The sequence below is a fragment of the Anguilla anguilla genome, chromosome 7 (genome assembly GCF_013347855.1).
Source record: "Anguilla anguilla isolate fAngAng1 chromosome 7, fAngAng1.pri, whole genome shotgun sequence".
Taxonomy (NCBI): domain Eukaryota; kingdom Metazoa; phylum Chordata; class Actinopteri; order Anguilliformes; family Anguillidae; genus Anguilla; species Anguilla anguilla.
The window spans coordinates 41,890,389-41,912,183 of record NC_049207.1 but is presented as its reverse complement, the minus strand read 5'-3'; the positions used below and the strand labels follow the sequence as shown (position 1 = coordinate 41,912,183).

The 21,795-nt window shown below is 40.5% G+C and overlaps 1 protein-coding gene across 3 annotated transcripts; it reads left to right on the top strand.

Annotated features, from left to right (window-relative positions):
• Positions 1–305: 305 nt before the first annotated feature.
• LOC118231366 (neuronal acetylcholine receptor subunit alpha-3-like) lies at positions 306–20,628 on the top strand. Of its 3 annotated transcripts, XM_035425095.1 has the most exons (7): positions 9,308–9,464; positions 11,659–11,760; positions 12,295–12,434; positions 13,882–13,926; positions 17,074–17,183; positions 17,733–18,810; positions 20,073–20,628. In XM_035425095.1, exons 2-7 carry the CDS (start codon positions 11,748–11,750, stop codon positions 20,196–20,198), a joined length of 1,512 nt encoding a protein of 503 aa, XP_035280986.1. In that variant the 5' UTR covers positions 9,308–9,464; positions 11,659–11,747; the 3' UTR covers positions 20,199–20,628. The 3 variants fall into 3 exon arrangements, with proteins under 3 accessions (XP_035280984.1, XP_035280986.1, XP_035280985.1); XM_035425093.1 differs by lacking the exons at positions 9,308–9,464; positions 11,659–11,760 and adding an exon at positions 306–790; XM_035425094.1 differs by lacking the exon at positions 11,659–11,760.
• Positions 20,629–21,795: the final 1,167 nt, after the last annotated feature.

The following is a 21,795-nucleotide window of genomic DNA, read 5'->3' as shown; positions in this document are numbered from 1 at the left end:
TAAAAGCTATGTATTAAAGCCATACCCCCCGTGATGTTAAGAACATATGTATGTATCTAGAAATTGTACTTTAGAATGTGCGTACAGACAGCCTAGAGTAGGAAAACAGAAATGAGAGGGAAATGATGTTGTACTTTTAAAGGTAATGTCACCTACAAAATTACATGCCATTACAAGTGAACTTTACATACAAACAGCTCAGTCCATATTTGCACGGACACCTTGCTCGTTACCAGTAGAGAAATAAGCAAGCTTTACTATAATGTGAAGTAATGGATAAATAAAATGGATTTGTAATCAGGTTTAATTAGGCCTATACTTAATGGTTTTCACAATCGTTTAGATATGTATCGTTGATTTTCTTTTCTCTCAAATCACACCTTTTTGTCGTTGCAGAGATTTAATTATTAAGAATCGATCTGTCCGGAATTCTAGCAACATTTTATTTGAGAAAGGTGCGAATTGGGATCGTGTCTATCCTGTAGTAAACAGATTTGTTGTTTCAATAGCCTATATAATGCGCGCGTAATTTGTACTGCCACTCTCCATTAGATTACGGAGGTTGCGTCCAGGGGGTGGGACGGCGTGAACTTCTCGAAATCAGAAAACACACTGGCAACCTTCTTAAAACACCCATTGCCGAGGACACTATTTGTAAACTTGTGTTTTGGAAAGGTCGTATCCACCAGTCCCATCTACCCCTTTTCACAGGAAAGCACTCCTACCGACGAGATGAATTCAACGTGGAAACAGACTTTGCTTCTCCTTTGCGTGGGTTTCATAATAAAAGGTAAGACGCAACTTCATTATTGAACTGCATGTCTCCGGACTTTTCCCGCATCGGACAGCCTTAATCGATAGAAATTAAATGCTACGTACTCACAGTGAACTTCAGCATGTTCAAATGTTGCGAAGCAGAACGGTAAATGCATTATTTAGACTGCATTTGTGTTGTGTTACATACTGCATTTGTGTTGTGTTAAAGAACGTCTTACACTGCTGTAGCGTTCCATTTAGGAGTCACTGTTAAGTCGGAAATAAAGCTGACGCTATTTTCATATTGAGTAATATTAGGGAAATTAATGCGCGTGTCCGTCTGAAAAAAAACTGGTTAGCGTTTGGAATGGATCCTCTGCTTGTGTTTTAAAGTTAGTTTTACGATGCATTTCATGATATCCATCAAATAGGAAATTCGTAAACAGATGTATACTCCCATATCTGTACCTCGTATTTTATCATAGCGAAGTTTTTACAAATGATTTTGGAGACGGGGCGTGCACAATATTCTGAACAGAAGTTAAAAAAATAAATAAAATACTTTAAAGAGTTATTGTTAAAATTCTGATGAGATATTAAAATTATCATATGAGAAGCAAAGACAGTATTCCCGTTGACATGAAAGCAATGTGTGCCAAATATTAATAGCCAAATGGTGATGGTCATGGTATCTCTTCACTATAATACAGACCGTCCATGCCCCAAGCAACTCCATTCAGCTACGCTACACTAATTCCTCAGGACTGAGCATATGCATATGATTTGAAACTATGGAACTGTTAATGCATAGAGCATGTGTGTGCCGCGTGTGCACAGCAATGGACAATAATTAGAACGTGTAAGGATACTGTTTATCCATCCTAGTAAGCTGATGTGTTATTGTTGCTTTTTTGACGAAATAAAGCATGGCAAATGACAGGAGTTGGCTGCTTCTCTTTCTAAATTCCAAAATGTGGAATTGTGGATATATTATACAGTAGCACAAACCTGACAAGATGGAAGTACCCTGAGATGAAGTTCTGAGCTGTAACTGAGTGCTTAACAAACACTCACCAGTCAAAAGCATCAACGATGCAGGAGCTCGGCATGGTGATATTAAGTGAGGTTGCCTGTCACCTCATTTGTACGATGTACAGTGCAGAACAGTATGCAGTATGAAATAAACCAAGGATGTGTCAGTCCAAGTCAGGGACTCCTTTTTAGAGAATGCACATATGACTTCAGTGTCTGTGGTGATACATTTTGACACACTAAAGTTTACAAAGTCCTTTGAGAGCTTTTTGTTGTTTGTTTGAAAGAATGTAGTTTAAAAAAAATGGCTCCCTTTGTATTTTGAAGTTCTCCCCCACTGTTCCTGCAGTGTTCACAAACTGTTTTAAAGTGTGGTTGATGCATTCCTGCTGTTTCCTCAAATTCTGCAGAGCATTCTGGAATAAAGGGTTAGTCTGAGGTTTTATTGGGCTCAGGGCAAGATTTCTTGCAGATTAAGCTTGAAAAGACTGAGAACTTGCAGTCCCATAAAACATAGTGCCCTCAGTTCAGTGTAGTCTTCTGGAAAATGTTCAGTATAGTTTCTCAGGAAAACTGTGCATTTTGTATTTATTTATATATTTGACACACTAAATGTCAATTTTACTAGATAATTTATTAATTGTACTAATTGCCATGGGGGATTATTTTTAATGTGAGATCCTGAATGTTTGGGACCAAAAAGCAAGTAAGCCTCAAAGCCAAGATTTCCCACAAATATACAATGAAAACTAAATCAGTCTTGACCGCAAGATGAATATACAACTTACAATGCAATAGTTCAAACAAGGCTTTCAATTACAAGACACCATTAAATGGGAGGTCCCTGTGCAGCTGATAAGATTGTGATTCAGATTGTGCACACAGAAATGAGTAAAGCGATGCTAACCAGCAAGGGGCCCAAACTGTACCACTAAACAGGAGACATTAATCTCGTCATTGTCTCGTTAAATTCCTATTTATTTAGTGGTTGACCTGGGGTTATGGTCTCCAGCTCAGTGCGGTGATTTCCCTGGCACTGCAGCTTGAAAATAAAAGCCTAGCCTCGAGCTGCTGATGTTGCAAAAAGTAGAAAATCCCAGTGGAGTAAAAATGAAGAAATAAATAAATGTTAAAAAATGCAATGAGAGCTACGTTGCCTGCAGAGAGCTTGCACGCCACCAATCTCCAGGCTGCTAAAAAGATAGATGGCTTTGGCATTGGCTTTCATGGTGTGTGGCTCAGGGATTCTCCTAACACGCTTGTCGAGCGATTATGGCGCATAAACGCCACGTTTTGCGCGCGCAGCCAAGCTCTCGCGGACGCTGGGCTGTGGCTGCGAGCCTCGAGTTTCTTTCTTCCGTGTGGTTCAGGCTCAGCCGCCCCGAAATAGCAAGAATATCGCACTACAGGCAGGCAGTGAGTCATCCTGGAGGATTAAAAGGGAGGAAGTGACCTAGATAGGAGCCCAAGGTACGGAAAAGTACCCTAAGCTGACAAACTGTAATGTCTTCCTGGCGTTGTTGCTTCCCAGCTCCCCTCCTACAGGCCACTTTCAGAGCTAAATCTGCAGACTTGTCAGTTATCTTTCTCCTCATTGACGGATGAATAAGTATCTGCAACCTAGAGTGCCAGGGGTTGCATGCGTGTGAGCCAAGTCATTTGTTGTGAGGGCACTTTTGTTACCTAACTTTTTCACTAAATAATTTATCAGTCAGGAATCATGGTATGTTTTTGAATGGGAACTTCTCCAGAGGCTGCTTTGGCATTTGCAGAATTCATTTTATCTCCAACGTTGTTTTGACAGTTACTGTTTTTTCCCTTCACGGTGAATTCTAAGTTCTTATGCACAGGGATGACGGGGCAACTTTGTAAAAGAAATAAACTTGAACACACGCCTCAGGTGAGCGGTGTATGCAACTTATATAGGGCAAAAATATAAGGTGTGGCATACATATGATTCATATACTAAAATTTAGTTTACAATACAATCCTTGCACTAAAAAGTTTCTGTCTGCAAAAACACCGCAGAGAAAGAAAGAGACATACATAAACCCCCCCTCCCCCCCCACACACACACCTCTCCTCTGCTCAAAAATCTACTGATGGCTGTGGGGTGCTATGTCCGGCAGGATTTACTCCCAGTGATTCTGATCCTGACTGTGCCACTGTTGACTGGAGCCAGCTGCCCTACAGGGCTAGTATCGCACAGGGAGGGGGAGCTTTAATTGGCAGAGTCCCCCCCCCCCCCCCCCCCCCCAGCATGCAGGAGAAACCCCTCTGGTCTACTGGGCGACTGCTTTCTTCCCACAGCAGCCGAGCAGACGTGAGCCTTCCTTCCTTCTGCAGTGTTAGCTGGTGGACTCGTCAAGTGAAAATAAGGCATGACTGCAGTGGCGTTGGTTTTGTTTGAACATTGGGTGGGACACATTAAGAGGGGGGGGGGTCTGGGCGTTCTCCCCCAGGAAATTTTGAGCGTCAAACACTTCATTTCCTGCATGCTGGTGAATTTTTATGCACCGATTTGTGCCTTTTCTGCATCAATTTATGGTGGAAATGTCTTTATTTGTGCAAAGGAAAACACAAAATTCAGGCACCAGGTGACAATTCAAAATATATTTCATGTTTTTATTGGGGGGGGGGACAAATGCACGTGTTCTAAATATTGAGGGGGACGTATCCCCTGCACCCCCCCCCCCCCCCGCCCCAAAATCTACGCCTATGCATGACTGGCAGCATGCGTTGTGAGGACCGTTATTGGTTACGCTCAGATGGGTGGGGGGGTCATGACCCGCTCTGGCCCCTGTGACACGACCCCCGCGCCCAGCGCGCGTCACGGCATCGCGTGGCTGGCGGGGACCGGAAGCCCTCGCGCGAGAGGAAGCGCGGCGCACCGTCGCGGGTCCCTCCGCTGTCTCTTTCCATTTGCGATCCACTTCCTCCCGCGAACAGAAAAGTGCACTTAACGTCTCTTCGGGTTGTTTGCAGCTGGGCGACCTCGCAGGGGGGGGAGCGACGAGGCTCCCCCCTCCCTCTGACGTCGTCGGGGAGCAGCGGACCTGCCAGCCGAAGGCTCATGATTCTTATATGAGTTGCGGCAGGCTCCCATTAGGCCCCGCCCATGCGGTGTAGACGGACGACCAGGCTGTTCAACTGTGTGGGGGGCTGTGCTAAATGACGATTTGCCCTCTGACCTGCAGAGTGATTACACGCCTTATTCCAGACACACCTGGTGTCGGGCTCTTAGGCTCTGTTTGTGCCACATGTTAGAACACTGAAACATCAGTGCCCTGCTACTCAAATGCTAAAGCTGCTCTAACCACTCAAATGCTAATGCCAATTCAAGTTAGAGGGCCACTTTTACTGGGTATTTGCTTATCTATGTCTCGAATGTGATGCACAGTATTCTTGTCATTTTGAGGAAATCATTTCAGTTGTGAAGTGTTGATCACGAACCACAAACCAAACATAACCAGCAATGCAGCTAAGAATGTGAAATGCAAAGTTAAATAAGAGTGCCCGCTTCATATTAACTCAGTACAGAATGATAGTAATGATTCAAGAAAAAAAAAATCTTGCTATGTTACTCAGAGCTTCAATATTTATGAGGGAGGCTACATGGCCTTTCCTTCAGTTATGGGCTTAATAATTCATGCTGTGCAGCTACCGTACCGTAGTCCCTTTTACTTGCAGAGTTGTGCCTGTACAAAACACACATCTTCTTCATACGTTTGGCTGTTTGACCCTTTCAAATGGCAAAGAGTGCTATGTCAATGCTATTTAGTGTATCTTGATCTTATTTTATTCTCATGAATGAGAATCTGTTCTCATGGATGTTGTACCTGCCAGTCGATGGGAGATTTTTTATTTTCAATGTGTAGCCCCAGAACTGGAGCCGCCAGGTGGCCGTGTAGTGTAATGGGTAAGGAGTTGGTCTTGTAACCTAAAGGTCACAGGTTTGATTCCCCAGTAGGCCACTACCGTTGTACCCTTGAGTGAGGTACCTAACCTGCATTGCTTCAGTATATATCCAGCTGTATAATTGGATACAATGTATGCAATGTAAAAAAAGTTGTGTAAGTTGCTCTGGATAAGAGTGTCTGCTAAATGCCTGTAATGTAATGTGGCTTTGCATTTAAGGTCTTAAGTGTGAGGTATGGTTCCATGTATGAAAGGTGGCAGTGGGTGAATTTCTGATGAAAACCTGTGGGCCTTTTCTCTCTCTCAAAGAGTAAAAGCTAATTAATGACTCATGTTCATGTATACTGCAAATGTGCAAATTTAGTATTTATTTGAAACAGAAGGATTGTGCTGCATTAGGTTTTGATGTTAGGCAATTTAAGCTAGAGGGAGCAAGTAGGGTCATCATTGAAGTCCGCTTATCAAGGATCTTGTTTTTTAATTTATTAATTTATTTGAATGTTGTTTTTAATCAAACTCAAGGTGATTTAAACCAACATGTGCATTAATGTCCTGGCTTAAATGTAAGCATTCAATCTCATTACACCATTACTTCCTATGCATGCATAATATATCAATATGCTAATTTATGATGATGTTACATTGGCAATGCTATTGTGCTTTCCTGAAGTAAGTTATTATATCTTGTGTACATGATGGTTATTATGATCTTTATTTTAATCACCAATAACTACCGTAACACCTCTCATATATTTACCAAAGTGGCCAACATGAAAGCCAATGCACACAGACATCTCTGCGATCTTTATTATGCTAATTTCATAGTTTGTTATTATGTATGTTTCATTTCATTTTTAAATAAAACAACTTAATAACTGCTCTCATTGCTGATTAATAATTAGTGTTATTTCCTATGAAATTCTGCTCACGAGCGGAAGGTGTAAAATGCAACATAAACATAAACATGTCAGCACACCCCTCCTCCCTCCCTCTCCATCATTTCCCCAAAACATAATTTGAAATAAAAGGAAAAACCACTGAAGCTTGGTTTTCATTTCTTGGCTTAATTGGTCTTTTTATATAATGTCACATGCAATAAGAGTGAAACAAATAGTCCACTGTGCTGCCTCCACTTACATTAAAATAACATCAGTTATTTGTGTACAGTGTAATAAGGGGAACTCATATTGTTAATTAATGAAGGGTGTTAAACACTTGTTCACATATTCATGAGGTTATAATGAAAGCATATGCCGAATTCAATTACCGTTGGCCATGTGTATGCAGATCAAAATATTCTATATTCCATACTTATCATAATTTAACCGTTTTCAGGAACCAGACTATGAAAATCTCTAATGTGCTGTGGCAATTTCACTTCCTGTAAGATTGAAAGTCGATCATTTCAACTCCTTTTAATTTGCCTCTACAAGGTTCTCCTTTGCCATTACTTGCATACAGTAGCGCAAGTTAATGATGTATAACATTATCAAAATGCTTTATGCATGTCATATAAATTATAGAGCCTGCGACCATTTAGCAAACAATTTGTCAACAAGACCAGGTTAAAACCTAGTATACGGCTGAATCGAACCGGCCAACGTCACAGACATGAGCGGTGTAACTTTATCATTCAGTCAGTCAGTCAGTCAGTCAGTCAGTCAGTCAGTCAGTCAGCCAGTCAGTCAGTCAGTCAGTCAGTCACAGACATTCGCGTTTGTAGGGCTGGCCCCGATGTTGCGGTCCAGCCAAAAATATACTTTTGTAAATGTAATGTACGCTTCTGTGGTATGCATTATCAAAATGTAAATGGCTACATGTGGTTGCAGTGAAACACTCATATTTTACATCAGAATCCATAGTTGTAAGTGACAACTACATATATAATTTTTTAGTGAAAGTTTAATTCATGTAGTGACGCATGTGTGCCTTCCTGTGACGCAGGATTAAATCTGTGTTCGCCGCCATCCTGTCTAACAGAGATGAGAAGGCAAACGCCATCAGACATGGTGGCTCCTGCCGCATCTGTTGAAAAGCTCCCCAGCTGAGCGTGCTTGGCTTCTCCGGAGCCCCGTGTTGATTCGGCTGAAGCGCGACCGTTGACAATCACTCAGCAGACATCCGCTAACACGTTTTTTCCATTTCTCACCAATTTGAAATCTCCAGCTGTGCCTCTTGAATCTGTTTTCCGCTCATACCTGCACAGCACCTGCCGCGTATGTACTCTTCCGATGCGCACGTCCGTAAGCCAGAAATGATTTTTTTTTTCTCATACAGGCCACACAGTACTACAGGAGAGATAGCACTGATTGAAGAAGGCAAACTGGCGTCCCTTGCCAATGAAAATTTATAGCCTTTGGGGATCCATTTTGTCACAGAGTGAAACTAATTCAGCAATAATAATAGAAGGTCCTCGAGAGATTCTTTCATGTATGTTCCACACTGAATCTGGCCAGGCACATCAAAGGAATATCACTGTTGTATATTAATTGTTTGAACATTTTCTTTCTTCATTTTCTTTTCTCCAAATTGCTATAATGGGACATTTTCGAATACATCCCGCTCATGTCTTCCTCTGGTTATTACTATCTTTATCCAGTAAGTAAAATATATTCAATTGACATTCACTTAACCTTGCTACCGATTCGCAGATTCGCAGAATTACAATGTGCTGTGCCTTCCCAAAATGAGGGAAAAATGCAGTATAAAAAAGCAGATAATTAGTTTTTTTCTCTTCTCAAAATATGAGAACTATATGAAAAATACTGAGAACTTTTTTTTACAAGTAATCATTTTACTTTCCTTAAAACTTCCAAAAATTCAGACCCTCAAAATATTCTTAGAAATAAAATAATAATAATAAAAAAAAACTAAAATATGCATCGCTTCTGCTTCTGCTTTTCAAAGTTCATCTCAGTCCAAAGCACCTGTATTGTGGCTCTCCATGGCTTCCCGTTTCACTGAGGTATAACAACGTAATCCAAAAGGAAAATTCATTTTTCTTCTTCACGGAGAAAGGCAAAGAACACACAAATGAGAAGAGGAAAATGGTAGTTGACCTACATAAATCAGGCAATGGGTACAAAAAATGAATACAAATCAGGCAACGGGTACGAACATAAATGCGGAAGAAAATATATTGCTTTCTATTTTTAGGGCCAAAAATAAGAGGTTTAAACCACTTACTGGAACAGTGGTACAGTTGCCTGGTTGATGCAAGATGCAACTTTCCCCCATGCACAGCAAGGGAGATGGTTAAAAAAGGGCAATCAACAAAACACTTTGAGTTTGCTAAATGGCATTGGCACTTTGGTTGGAATTTGGTTCTGTGGTTAGATAAGGTGAAATAGAGCTCTTTGGCCATACATATTGTTCTTCTGGTGAGTTTGGTATCGCCTGAAGGACATTGTACAAATAGGGTGGTGTATCATGAACTGTGCCAAGGACTAGCACATTTTATCAAAAAACTTGGTTGCCTTTGCCATTGTGCTGAAACTTGGCTACAAGTGAATCTTCCAGCAAAGCAATGACCTCAAGCGCACAACCCCAAATAAATGGTCGTGTGACTACATTTTGCAATGGCCATAGGGCAGTCCACTGACTTTCGCTGCTGGACTACCGAAGAAAATTTCAGTTGCGTACTCGGGTTCTTGTTTGTGTTCAGAATTTGGAATGTTGCTAGTAGGGGTGTGCGAGAACAACATTATATGGGCCTGTTGGGTGGGAGGTGTTGATGAATTGTTGGATGGGGGTTCAAGGTGAGTATCCGTTGATTGTTATTGATTTGTTACTTATTTATCACTGTGTCAGGAAATTCATTAAGCAGGTTTTATTTTGCACCAAAAATACCCTTGTTTCATTTCCTGTGTGACGCCCACTGATCTCAATATCTTACAAATATCATTGGTCATGTCACGACCCCAGGGATGTCTCGGGGTAAAGTGGGGTAAAAACAAAACAAAAGAGTAACTGGTGGAATTTGGTAAAAGAGTGGAAAGGGTGGGAAAAAATGACAAGCAGCTGGTGTAAAATGATCAAGGCGCATTTTTAATACTTTACAAGTGGTGTGTAGTGTATGTACAAATTTTGAACAGAATGTGAAATAGAATAAATGGGAAGTGTGATTTGTTACCGGAGTGAGTCTTACCCAATACCAACAAAGACTATACGAATATTTACACAACAATTATTAACAATTCTCAGAGTGCTAGAACAATCACGGCCAAATTGCAAGAGCTTGAATCTCTATTGGTGCAAGCAGTTGAGCGGCAACTTTATCGATAGGGCAGGTATTGCCATTTTTATTCTTGATTCCATTGACTTATTAATAAAGTAAAATATATTTAATGCATTGTAAACTTATCATATAACTGATCTTTCATATTATACATAGTGTTTACCTGCTCATTTTTGTTCATCTGTATCTAGTATTACTATCATTTTGGGGCTAGCTACCTGTACACATATTAATAGTACACATATTTATTGCAACTGTCAAGACGTTTACTTCAAAATTAACTCATTCGACCCCTTTTGTGTTTGAGCACCAAATGTGCTCAGCTGTTTACTCAATCTACGCTTCCTTTCCTCCGTGTCCTAAAAGGAAATTAGCGGACTAATAAGTAGCTGCTTTCCCGAGGCAAAATGTATGTGCCACGTCCCACTCTCTTTGAATCCTCTCTCATGAGGATCGCGTGTGCCATTTTCCCTTCTGCAAGGTTATCATTGGGCTTACGACTGAAATCCCCCATTAAAAAAAAAAATGCAGGGTGGGCAAAGTTCCATTTGACTTCCTTTTAAGTGAAGGTCCAGTCAATTAAGAGATTACGACTGTTCCATTTCCCTCAGCCAATCACGGGAAGATTGGTCTTTCTAATTACAACCGCAAAGCCCGCAATTTCTTTCAGGTAATGAAATCATAAGGAGTAAAGTAACCCTAGCAAAGCAGGCACATGACAAGATCTGGGGAGGGAGAATTCCTCTGGGACGGACTTGTATTTTGCATGTATTTTGTCACTTCAGTGTCCCTTTGTAGCTGCTCACAGGGTGATGTCACTGGCTATTGGCTGAAGGCAAATAGGATGTTTGTGAATAGATACATGTTCAGGGAGGTCCATAAAATATATATCAGAATTTAAAATGAATCTTTGGGAGCAATGGGACGATTAAATCAAGCTCTTTACAGCTTGTCTAGGTTTTTTATCTTAATTTCAAGCATAATTGAATAAATATATATTTTTTAAGTCAAAGGAACTAGGAAGATTTAATAGTTCCTCCTACAAACATTACCATGTGTGGTTTAACAACTGGTGTAAATATTTATTTGGCTGTATGATCAGTGTGCTTGCACAATTACATATGCAGGATATTTTCTAGGATGCTGATTTAATTGAGCAGCTTTGTAGAGATGTTTACACTATTCACATAACTCAGTGGGAGTTTCCCTTTATGCCATTGTATTATGCATAGACAAACTTAATTGAATCTTTTTCCATGTTAGAAAATCAAGAATGGTCCATCTGCCCTTATATCATTTTTTTCTTTTTCGTCCATGTTAAGGACAAGTTTTTGACAGTGCCATGCTTAACTTAACAGCTGACTAAGCAGCAGTTCAGTCACCTTTGCTCATTGTCATGAACCTTGCAGCTGGGTACTAGAGCTCAGTCTTGTAGGCATACAACTTTGAGTTGTTAATAATGACCCCTCTCTATATATTATGATAGATGTAGCTGTCGAGGTAACATTTATTTTCTTTTTGTTGGTAGAGACAACAACATATTGTTGAAAGATTTAGCTATTTGTCAAATGAAAAATCTGTGCAAAAACTATGGAATTTAAGAAATTAAATTCCTTAGAAATGCTGGCCACACTGTCCCAAACTGAGACATGATTCTTACATTCAACATGGCCTTCAGCTTCATCTGAGGTGACCTTCACACCCTCCCTCCTCAGGTGCTATCTACAGGTACCGACCAGTGAAAGATATGACTCTGAACAACCTGCTAAGAGCTTTTAGTCTTCCTTAACATCCCTGCTGTACCATGTTAGGCCAAGGTGCATTGACACAGTGTCCTATCCTTTGATGTGTAATGTTGACTTTCAGTAAAAACCGCACCCAAGAGTTTAGGCTTTGCTTGGTCATCCATTTTATAAAAATCATCCATTTGACCATGTATATGATTCAGTTGTGTTAGTGTTGGAAATGTACAGTTGTTTCTCACAACATGAAGCTTTGCTAATATCTCACTTTCTGTCCACAAAATGGAAGGTGTGGCAAACATGACTACAGGTTTGCAGAAAGAGCCCTGAACCTTGATGAATCTTTGTCCATTGTCAGCTGTGTTGCATGAAACTGCAACCAACTGGTTGATGTAGTGTGATTTATTGATAGGGGATTAATCGGTGCTATGCTAAGCACTGACACATTTACAAAGTGGGAATTAACAGCATTTGGTGCAGTGGTACTTTTGTGCCATTGTGAATAATGTACTGCCTGAATAAACTAAAATCCTCTCTCATACTGTAATCTTTGCTGCTTAAATCTGGAGGGCATGTTCATTTGAAAGAGATTTATCTGAATCCTCCCAGAATGCTTCTCATCCAAGGGGGAGGACCGGCTATTTCGTCGGCTGTTCCGCAGGTATAACCAGTTCATCCGGCCCGTGGAGAACGTGTCCGATCCAGTGACTGTGGAGTTTGAGGTCTCCATTTCTCAGCTGGTCAAAGTCGTAAGTCTGCCACATGCTGCTCATCTATACGTTAATAACATATTCATTGTAATATCATCAGTAATGTGCATCATATTACACAGTTTGAACATGGGATGTTTATAGGATTGCAACTGTAGCTGGAACGAAAAGCAGCATACGTGGGGGGGGGATCAAGATCCTTAGTTGAGAGTGAGGCAGACTCTATGGAACCATCAATGGCGATCGAAGCACCAATTTGCAGGAGATTTCTTTCTTTTTTTTGAAAATTCTGTAACACATGCACACCTATATGTACTGTACCCGTATGCTCGATCCTTCGTGCCCAAGACATTTCTGAAAGTTCTAGTGTTTTAAAACAATAATTAATTAAATGAATGATTTTAAAAAAGGGTTATTTCTTGACACAGTCTCCGGTAATAAATGACTGCATGCTTGTTATTTTTAATAGGGACCACTTAAACTGTGTTATACGAGAGTCATTTCTTTGTTCTTTTTAAAATCTGATTTGAAGTAATTCTGCAGAGCATCTACCTTTCACACTGACTTTCAGACTTCTTCAGTAACCTATGAAAGACAATGAAAGAACAATGTCACCTTAAACGCTCACAGGTGGTAGGGCTGTGCCAGCTACTCTGCTTATTTATGGTCTTTGCTGATTATATGACACTGCTGTCTACTTCACCTTCACATGTGCATTCACAGAAACACAATACCATTGAAACATTCACCTTGTCAGGGATATTCATTATCATCACAATGCAATCTTGCTAATAGCATATACATTATTTTAATGGAGCTATCAGGACAAAACTAGGCTAGGTTCTACAAGTAATGTCTGGGAGCATTATGAATGTTCACAGAATACCATGAAAGCTATGAACTGTGGCCCACCCAAAAACTACAAATCCCCATCTGCCATACTGTGACCAAGCCCTTGTAGCCAGGGATGGGATATTCCAGCACTGGAGGACCAAGATTCTACTGGATTTAGTATCACCTTTCAATTTCCAAATTATTTGTACCTGGAACACTGGCTGGCTGCACTTCTCATACTATTAACAATGCCAATGAACCATTTAGTGCCAAAAATCTACTTGAAAACCAGCTCAAGCATTATCCCTCAAATACTGTAATTTGTACATAGATCAGTGTGTTGATGGGAAGTGACAGACTTGTAGCCAAATCAGCTCAACTGTCTTTGATTTTGCCTTGGCTTCAAATTCAAATATAATATGAAAATATCCTTTATCATGCTCATTCCTAATATACTGTCTGAACCAATCAAAAACATACACTCAAACTGAAATAATATAATATTTGAATAACCCTTAAGTGCAAAAGCCTGCAATGTACCTACGCTAACAAATGTTATCCAAGGTAAAGACACTAAGAAATTATAATGTTATTGTTGAACACAGATTCGGGACGTCGCATTCATAGAGGTTTCGTTTTGCTTCTCCTACAGGATGAAGTGAATCAGATCATGGAGACTAATCTCTGGCTACGACATGTAAGTGGCGCCCCCTCATATGCCCACAGGACAATAGCAGAACTGACAGGTGGAATGCCTGATTTTATTAAGGGTGGCAAGGGAACGTGCGGTTGAAAAACAGAAATCGGCCCAGAAATGGCCTCATGTGACTTTGTCAAAGGACTCCAGGGTTACAAATTGGACAACAAAGAGCAGCCCTGATCTCTGTACTTCAGCATGTGAGGGAGCCTTGTGCTTATTTCTCATAAAGCACAAGCACTTCTGAACCTCTTATTCAAGGCATATACAGTATGTTCTTAAATCAGTTTTTGTGTGAACAGTTTTAAAAATGTTCTTCTTTGGACAGTAGTTGCAACCTTCTGCATGTTGCAGTAGATACACATGTGTAGTATTTACCCAAAGGTAGCCATGTGTATATACTAGAACCAATTAATCACACAATACATATGGGGAAGCTTAAGCAAAAAGGTATGATGCTTGGTCAACATCTCCTGTATCATGTACAGATATTTGGGAACACAGTCTTTTGTTTGCAGCACTGTCTGAGTCCATAGGGCAGATGCCCTAGCAATCGGATTTCTCTGTGCCTTATAAAACCGGCTATTGTGTGTTTGAGGAGATTGCTATACCCTTAGCAGATTGAAAACCCCCTGAATGAGAATAGCTGGCTATTCAGACCAGCCTAATGCCAATCACTTCAAATGGACTTATATGTAAGCTTGCATTGAATGTATGTATGGAAAAAATTCTAAAATGTCAGTTCAATTCAATTTTGTGTGAATGGTGCCTTTTGCAGATATAGTGAAGTGAGGGAAAGAAAACTTCTTCATATACACACAGGAATGCATAAAAATTCTTGAACATGTGTCCATGTACATATGGATATTTACAGCATGTTTACCCACACACACTATAACTACGGTGATGTATACACTTACCCACAGGACAGTTTTACTCTTTTACTGTAGGTATTTGTTCATAATACATTTTGGTGTTCAGAATTTTGCTTCTCCCTCATTTAGTGGCATAGTATTCTTCCTCTAAATACAGCTGGTACAACTCCGAGCCAGCGAGGATGCTATGCTTTCCCTCTGGCTGGAATACTTATTACAGGATTACTGTGCATTTAAGGAAAACGTTTCTGCTACTTTGTGTGATTCTGGTCTGCAGGTAAACCTTTTCCATACTCTCTCCATCTCAAACAGGACCTTCTTTCAGGAGATTAATGACAGCATTTTTCATTATGGCCCTTGTCATTAAGAACTAGCATTACAGCTAATCACAGACTCTGCTTTGCTTAAATAAGTACAAGGAGTGCTGCACTGCAGGAAGGGAAATTGCCCTTGGTAATCAACTGTCAACCTTTCAGATAGTGTTATTTTATTGCCTCTTCATTTTGCCTTAATTACTTGCTTACCTGAACTTAATGCGCAATAAAAAGGCAATGAATGGTTTTGTTGTAAGGTTAATGGACCCAAATAGGGTGTGCTTTTCTGTTCCGAGCCTATAAATGTATTTTTTAATAACAATGTATTTCTTTATAAGTTCTTTATGCAGATAATGGATCAAATTCACTAATTTGTTTATTTAACATATGGCTGCATTACTGGATATTGAACATGTTTATATTATATTACAGAAAATATCACAAAACTGTATCTGTCACTTGAGCATTTAGTGAATTTAGCATTCATACCAATATCCATTTAGGTTTAGAATATGTTGGTGTCTTTCTTTTCAATTCATCTAATGCATTCATGTCATATTTACTTACTCTAATGTATGATACAAATATACAAAGCCATGCGTTGGTTTACACCGAAGTTGTAGCATATTGCTAAGAACACATATTGACTAACAGAACAGTACGCAATCCCATTACAGCACCACAATGTGGCGTTCGCATTTTTATCTGTAAAACCAGAAGAGCTGGGGCTTAACTCGTCGTGCTTGAGGAGACAGCGGTGATTGTGATGGAGTGACTAATGACCAACTTGTCTGTCCCGTCATTTATGTAACAATCGCGGAGCCGCTGAGCAAAAGGCTTACACATGCCACAGCTTTTCGTGGCTAAAAGTGTTACGGGAAGACGTTGCCAGGTTTTCACTGGCAGCGCTCAACTCCACCGAACGGGGGGAGATGAATGATGGGAGAGCAAATGGATATGCGAATGGAGGATTATCTGACTTCCTCACCTCGAAGCTTTGCAGCTATTTCAGAAGGTTTGCCCAGAAACAGCTTCATGGCGTCCTCACCTGAAATAATCTTCATTCATAAAGCCGTAGGATTTTAGTGGGGATTTATTCTTGGCTATGCCAAAATGTGATGTCAGGGATCCCCTCCAAAACATAAAACTTTATATAATAATAGTAATATAGTAATAATCCATGACGAGGTGTATGTTAATTAAGAAATACAGCGTGGGAGGCAGTGCTGTATCGTGTATGCAGTCACAGCTACATGGGGTGTTACTTAGCATGACGCATAGTGGAATGCCGGCAACCCCCTGTAGACGTGACTGTTTTCATGACACTGCATGGCTTCAAGTGCCGTGTTGCTTATATAAAAGCTATGTTACAACATGTAGAAACAATTATTTGATGATGCAATGTTACCTTCCTCATATTATTTGTAAGTAACGGTTTGTGCCTAAAGTGCTACCGTTTACAAACAGGCTGTTTGATTAACTGTAAATGTATTGGGTTTACACTGTAGAATGCCATCTCAGCCAAACAGCATCCAGAATTGAAACAACCCATAACGCACACTTTCCAGCCAATCAGAATCAAGTATTCACCCAGATTGTGGTTTAAGTTATGTTGACATGTGACCGTTTTGTATAATAAAACATTCTTCCACTTTTTCCTACAGTATAGGTATAGTACATTTTGCTGAGAGTCAGGTTCAAAGCAGTGAAACATTCCAAAGAAGCATGTGGACTGGGGTTTCTCAAATTTAATCTGTTATAACTATACGCCGCAGGTTAGATCTTTTTTACACGGATGAATAATAAGACACCAGCTAAGTGAAATGAATCTAAATGAAGAGTTGCCGATACTGTTATTTTTACTTTGAAAACAGAAGAACTCTCTGAACACATCATGGAACACAAAGAGCAGTTTGGAACAGGAATCCTAAAACTGAAAATACTTTTCTGTGTTCCAGATTTGGAATGATTACAAGTTGAAATGGGCTCCAGCAGATTACGATGGAATTGAATTTATACGTGTGCCATCAAATAAAATATGGAGACCTGACATTGTGTTGTACAACAAGTAAGTGTATTTATTTCAGAGAACAATTATTATTAATATTATTATGTTCACTATTAAGAAATCCACACATACTGTCGGTATAACAGTATGTAGAATATTCATGAACTAGACTTGTGATAAATCAGAGTTCTTATAATTGTCTGGTGCCTGTGACCACATTCTAACTTTTGTCCTTTCTTTTTAGTTGAGCGTAGTCCCACAGGGTTTTAAGATGCACATACACTTGAGTACAAGTGCAGTGTAATTCAGTGCTCTGTTGAAGCTGTTTGTATTTGTTTTCCATTGAAAGGCCTTCACTGATGTCACATTATGTGGTCCTTGGAGTCCTTACAGTAAATAGGCAATGAAACTGACTAAGTGTTAACCATTGAATCGAAAAGCTTTGCCAAACTTATTGTGCAAACTCCTTTGTCCTGTGTTAAGAAATGCTCCCTGAAATTCTTATTCTCCCTATGAAATGTTGTTATTGTGATTTCTTAATGAAGAGTTGGGTGATAAAAAAAAACCCTTTATGCTAATGCAATGACATCCCATCTTTGTCACTGTTAGCGCTGTTGGGGATTTCTTAGTAGAAGACAAAACCAAGGCGCTGTTGAAGTTTGACGGTACAATCACCTGGGTCCCACCAGCTATCTTTAAAAGCTCTTGCCCAATGGACATAACCTACTTTCCCTTCGACTACCAGAACTGCTCCATGAAGTTCGGGTCCTGGACCTATGACAAGGCCAAGATTGACCTTGTGCTCATCGGGTCGAAGGTCAACCTGAAAGACTTCTGGGAGAGCGGCGAGTGGGAGATTATCGACGCCCCGGGATACAAGCATGACATCAAATACAACTGCTGTGAGGAGATCTACCCGGACATCACCTACTCCTTCTACATCCGTCGCCTCCCGCTCTTCTACACCATCAACCTCATCATCCCCTGCCTGCTCATCTCCTTCCTGACCGTGCTGGTCTTCTACCTGCCCTCTGACTGCGGCGAGAAGGTCACCCTCTGCATCTCGGTCCTCCTCTCGCTGACCGTGTTCCTGCTGGTCATCACCGAGACCATCCCGTCCACCTCGCTGGTCATCCCGCTCATCGGCGAGTACCTACTCTTCACCATGATCTTCGTCACGCTCTCCATCGTCATCACCGTCTTCGTGCTCAACGTCCACTACCGCACGCCCACCACCCACACCATGCCCTCCTGGGTGCGGTCCGTCTTCCTCGGTGTCCTGCCCCGGGTGATGCTGATGCGCCGGCCCATCGACCAGCAGCCGTCTCCCGAGCGATTGGGCGGGGCCGGGGCCGCGGGCGGGGACGGCGGGGGCGTGGGTTGCGGCGGGAGGAGCTGCGGGGAAGGGGGCAGGAAGCGGAAAAGCGCCACCCGCCACCCGCAGGACGGCGTGAACTGCCTGGAGTACGGCGAGAACAAGATGGCCGCCGACCCCAAGAAGTGCCCCTGCCAGCAGGGCAAGGACGCCCCCGTGCTCCCGGATTCCAGCAAGCTCAGCCGGCAGCTGACCTCGCCGCCCGTAAACACGGTGGTGGCCTTCTCCGTGGTGTCGCCCGAGATCAAGCAGGCTATCGAGAGCGTCAAATACATCGCCGAGAACATGCGGAGCCGCAACAAAGCCAAAGAGGTATGGTCAGGCTGTCACTTTCTGGAAAACTTTTTTTTTCTGCGGCTGCAGCACATTTTAAATAGCTTCAAGTTGCTTTAAGCTTCTTGTGAAGATCCTTTTAGGTGTTGAGTCTCTAACAAGAGCCACTGCCCAAAATATTCCACAGCTGAAATATTCCACGCTATGCTATATGTAGGCAAGCAACATATTTAAAAAAATAATTTTAATAGATTTTTAAAATAGATCCAATTATTATTATTTTTTAAAAATAATTTTAAGCCCTATTGTAAATGTTACTTTAAAATCTATTTACCAGTACTGGTACTAGTTTTGGAGTGAGGGGTGCCAGGATTATGCCTGTAGTCAAAATGGTTCAATAATAGTAACCATTTTATTTTGGGAATGTTATTTTCAGGCTTGTGTTAAAAAAGGGAGGGGAGGGGGCACTACGAAAGGAGTTAAAGAAATCTCACAATCTGAAAGCCTGTTTTCAGAACACAAACATAAGAAAAAAGTTTGACTCAGTAACTAACACAATACTTGTAAAAAGTACAGTTCAATATTTTGCAACATCATCCCTGAATGCTAAATTTGCAAAATGATTGCAGTTTATGTCATTATTTTCATTACACAAATGTGGATGCAGACACATTGTCCATTTATAAGAGGTGCAGGTGGTGTCAGCGTCCAGTTGACGCAATGGTGATAATTGCAAGAGGAAATGTTCCACTTCGTTTGGCAAAATAAATAAACACCTGGTCACACTGAAAATGTCAAGGGAGTTGCTTGCATAGTGAATTGTATGAATAGAAAATGAAGGCAAAACTTATTATGTCATTTTCCACTTCTACATCATCCTACAGTGTTCGGCAGAGCGAAGAGTTGGCAAAATATTTCGAAAATTGGTTAGTTTTGGAAAAAAAATGAATTGCATGTATACTGTGTCGTTAAGTCAATAATTCTAATCTCCACATGCTCCATAGTGAAATGTGTGCGTATAGGCAGTAACCCGCTTCTTCCACCACCTGGATACATGATTTTATCTAAAGAAATGATATAAACTGGAATTAGAACAATTAAGGACTCACCTCTCTCTCCCTTCCTTTAATCATGTGCTGTCATTCACCCATTCCTGGATGTCTTCTTTTCTGATTTCCTCCCATTTTACATATCTCTTTTTTCTTCCCTCTGCCCATATCTTTCTGTCTTTTCTCCCCTGTGTGATTCTTGTTTTTCCTCCCTCCGTCTCTTGTGACTCTTGGCCTTGCGCACTGGTGTAGGTGGAGGATGACTGGAAGTACGTGGCCATGGTCATCGACCGGATCTTCCTCTGGGTGTTCGTGCTGGTCTGTGTGCTCGGGACGCTTGGCCTGTTCCTCCAGCCCCTCATCGGTTTCTTCACATAGGGTGCCCTCTCTTCCCCCTCCCCCCCATACCCACCATCATTTGGTACCTCTCCATGCTCTCCGGAAAGACAAAAAATAAACACAAAAAAAAAAAACAGTGGCACCTCCTTTAGCCCAAGAGGACAATCATTTCCTACCATAAAGTATTTTATATGTTATAATATTTAATTGTATTTATTAAATTATATTATTAATTTCTCCTTCCGAATGTTGATTATAACAAAATTGTGGCATTTTGGCATCTCCAACCATGTGTACTACACAAGTCCGTTGATATATGAGCAGCTTTTCAAATAAAAGATGCAGAGCACTGATTCATAATATTAAACACGTAGCTGCATGAATTCTGGGTATCATTTCAATGCACTAAACTGTTTATTTTTAGAAAAAATGGATGAATTATGTATGAATTAAAGATTTGTTTTTTGTATTTATGTGTTTCTCCTTCCTGCACAAGTTTGTCAGAATATTTGATGCCGTAGGGGTTTCTGCTAATTCATTTTATATTAAATATCAGCCACTTGCAAGGAGTACTTTAATGCTTTGTTAAACTAGATTTTAACACACATACACTCACACACATTACACACAATTCACAAAGTATAATTCAGAAAATATACGTTTCAGCATGAATTCCATTCCATTGTATGTTTCCATAGATATATATTTTCCTAGTACCTATAATAATGTGAGAATTGGGGGAACTGATTGGATATTTCTTTGTAAACCTACTGACAGTACTTACTTAACATAATATTCATTGACCAGATGGGCATACATATAAATACACTACGGACAGGTAAAATCATATGGAATTACCAGATGCACATAGACATAGACAAGCATGATCTGTACAATTTTGGCTATTGACTGGAAGTTAAACTGGACAGTACAAAGTCTGTGCAGTTGCTAAGGTTGTGGTTAGGATGGGCCAGGCGTGTGATTACTGAACATATGTAATTATATGAATTATAATTATAGATTGAGTAGATTCAATTTATGTTAGGTTGAAGAGAAAGTTAAAATGGTGTATATGGTGGATACGGTTCCACTTGAAAAGTTCCACGTAGATGTCTACAGACCACAACCCTTTTTTTCGAAGATAAAAATAGCCAGGGACCGTTCGTGTGCAGGTTCTGCTACGTTTGCATGTTTTTCAGTTGAATCAACATTCACAGTGTTTTTTTTCCCCCAGTTCACATGCATCACTTGTCAATTTCTAGGTTACACATGAGTACATTTGCATATATATATGTTCTAATTAGCAAGACAAATGTGTTGTTTCGAACAGCATATATGATGAGGTCAACATTAAGGATGTCAGTGATGTATAATTTCTCACTTTGTACTGTGAAAAATACAAAAATAGACTCATAATATCAACAAACTGGGGCTGATCCTGTATTATAGAACTACCATGTTGAATTACACATCAGAAAAATCTGATTCATGGTGCGCTACTGTCGTTAGTGCTTACAAACAGGAATGATATAACATGATCACATGACCCTGTGATCCTAAGAGATTATATTCAGAAAATGTAACACAGGTGAGATAGCCCTGAGTTCCTTTCATCCTCTTTTCTCTCATGTATTGG

Bases quoted from the DNA above. Each gene is read 5' to 3' on its own strand.
- LOC118231366 (XM_035425093.1), top strand. From the start codon at position 733: ATGAATTCAACGTGGAAACAGACTTTGCTTCTCCTTTGCGTGGGTTTC. The intron at 791-12,294 runs GTAAGACGCAAC...GAATCCTCCCAG, and splicing joins CGTGGGTTTCATAATAAAAG to AATGCTTCTCATCCAAGGGG. The intron at 17,184-17,732 runs GTAAGTGTATTT...TGTCACTGTTAG, and splicing joins GACATTGTGTTGTACAACAA to CGCTGTTGGGGATTTCTTAG.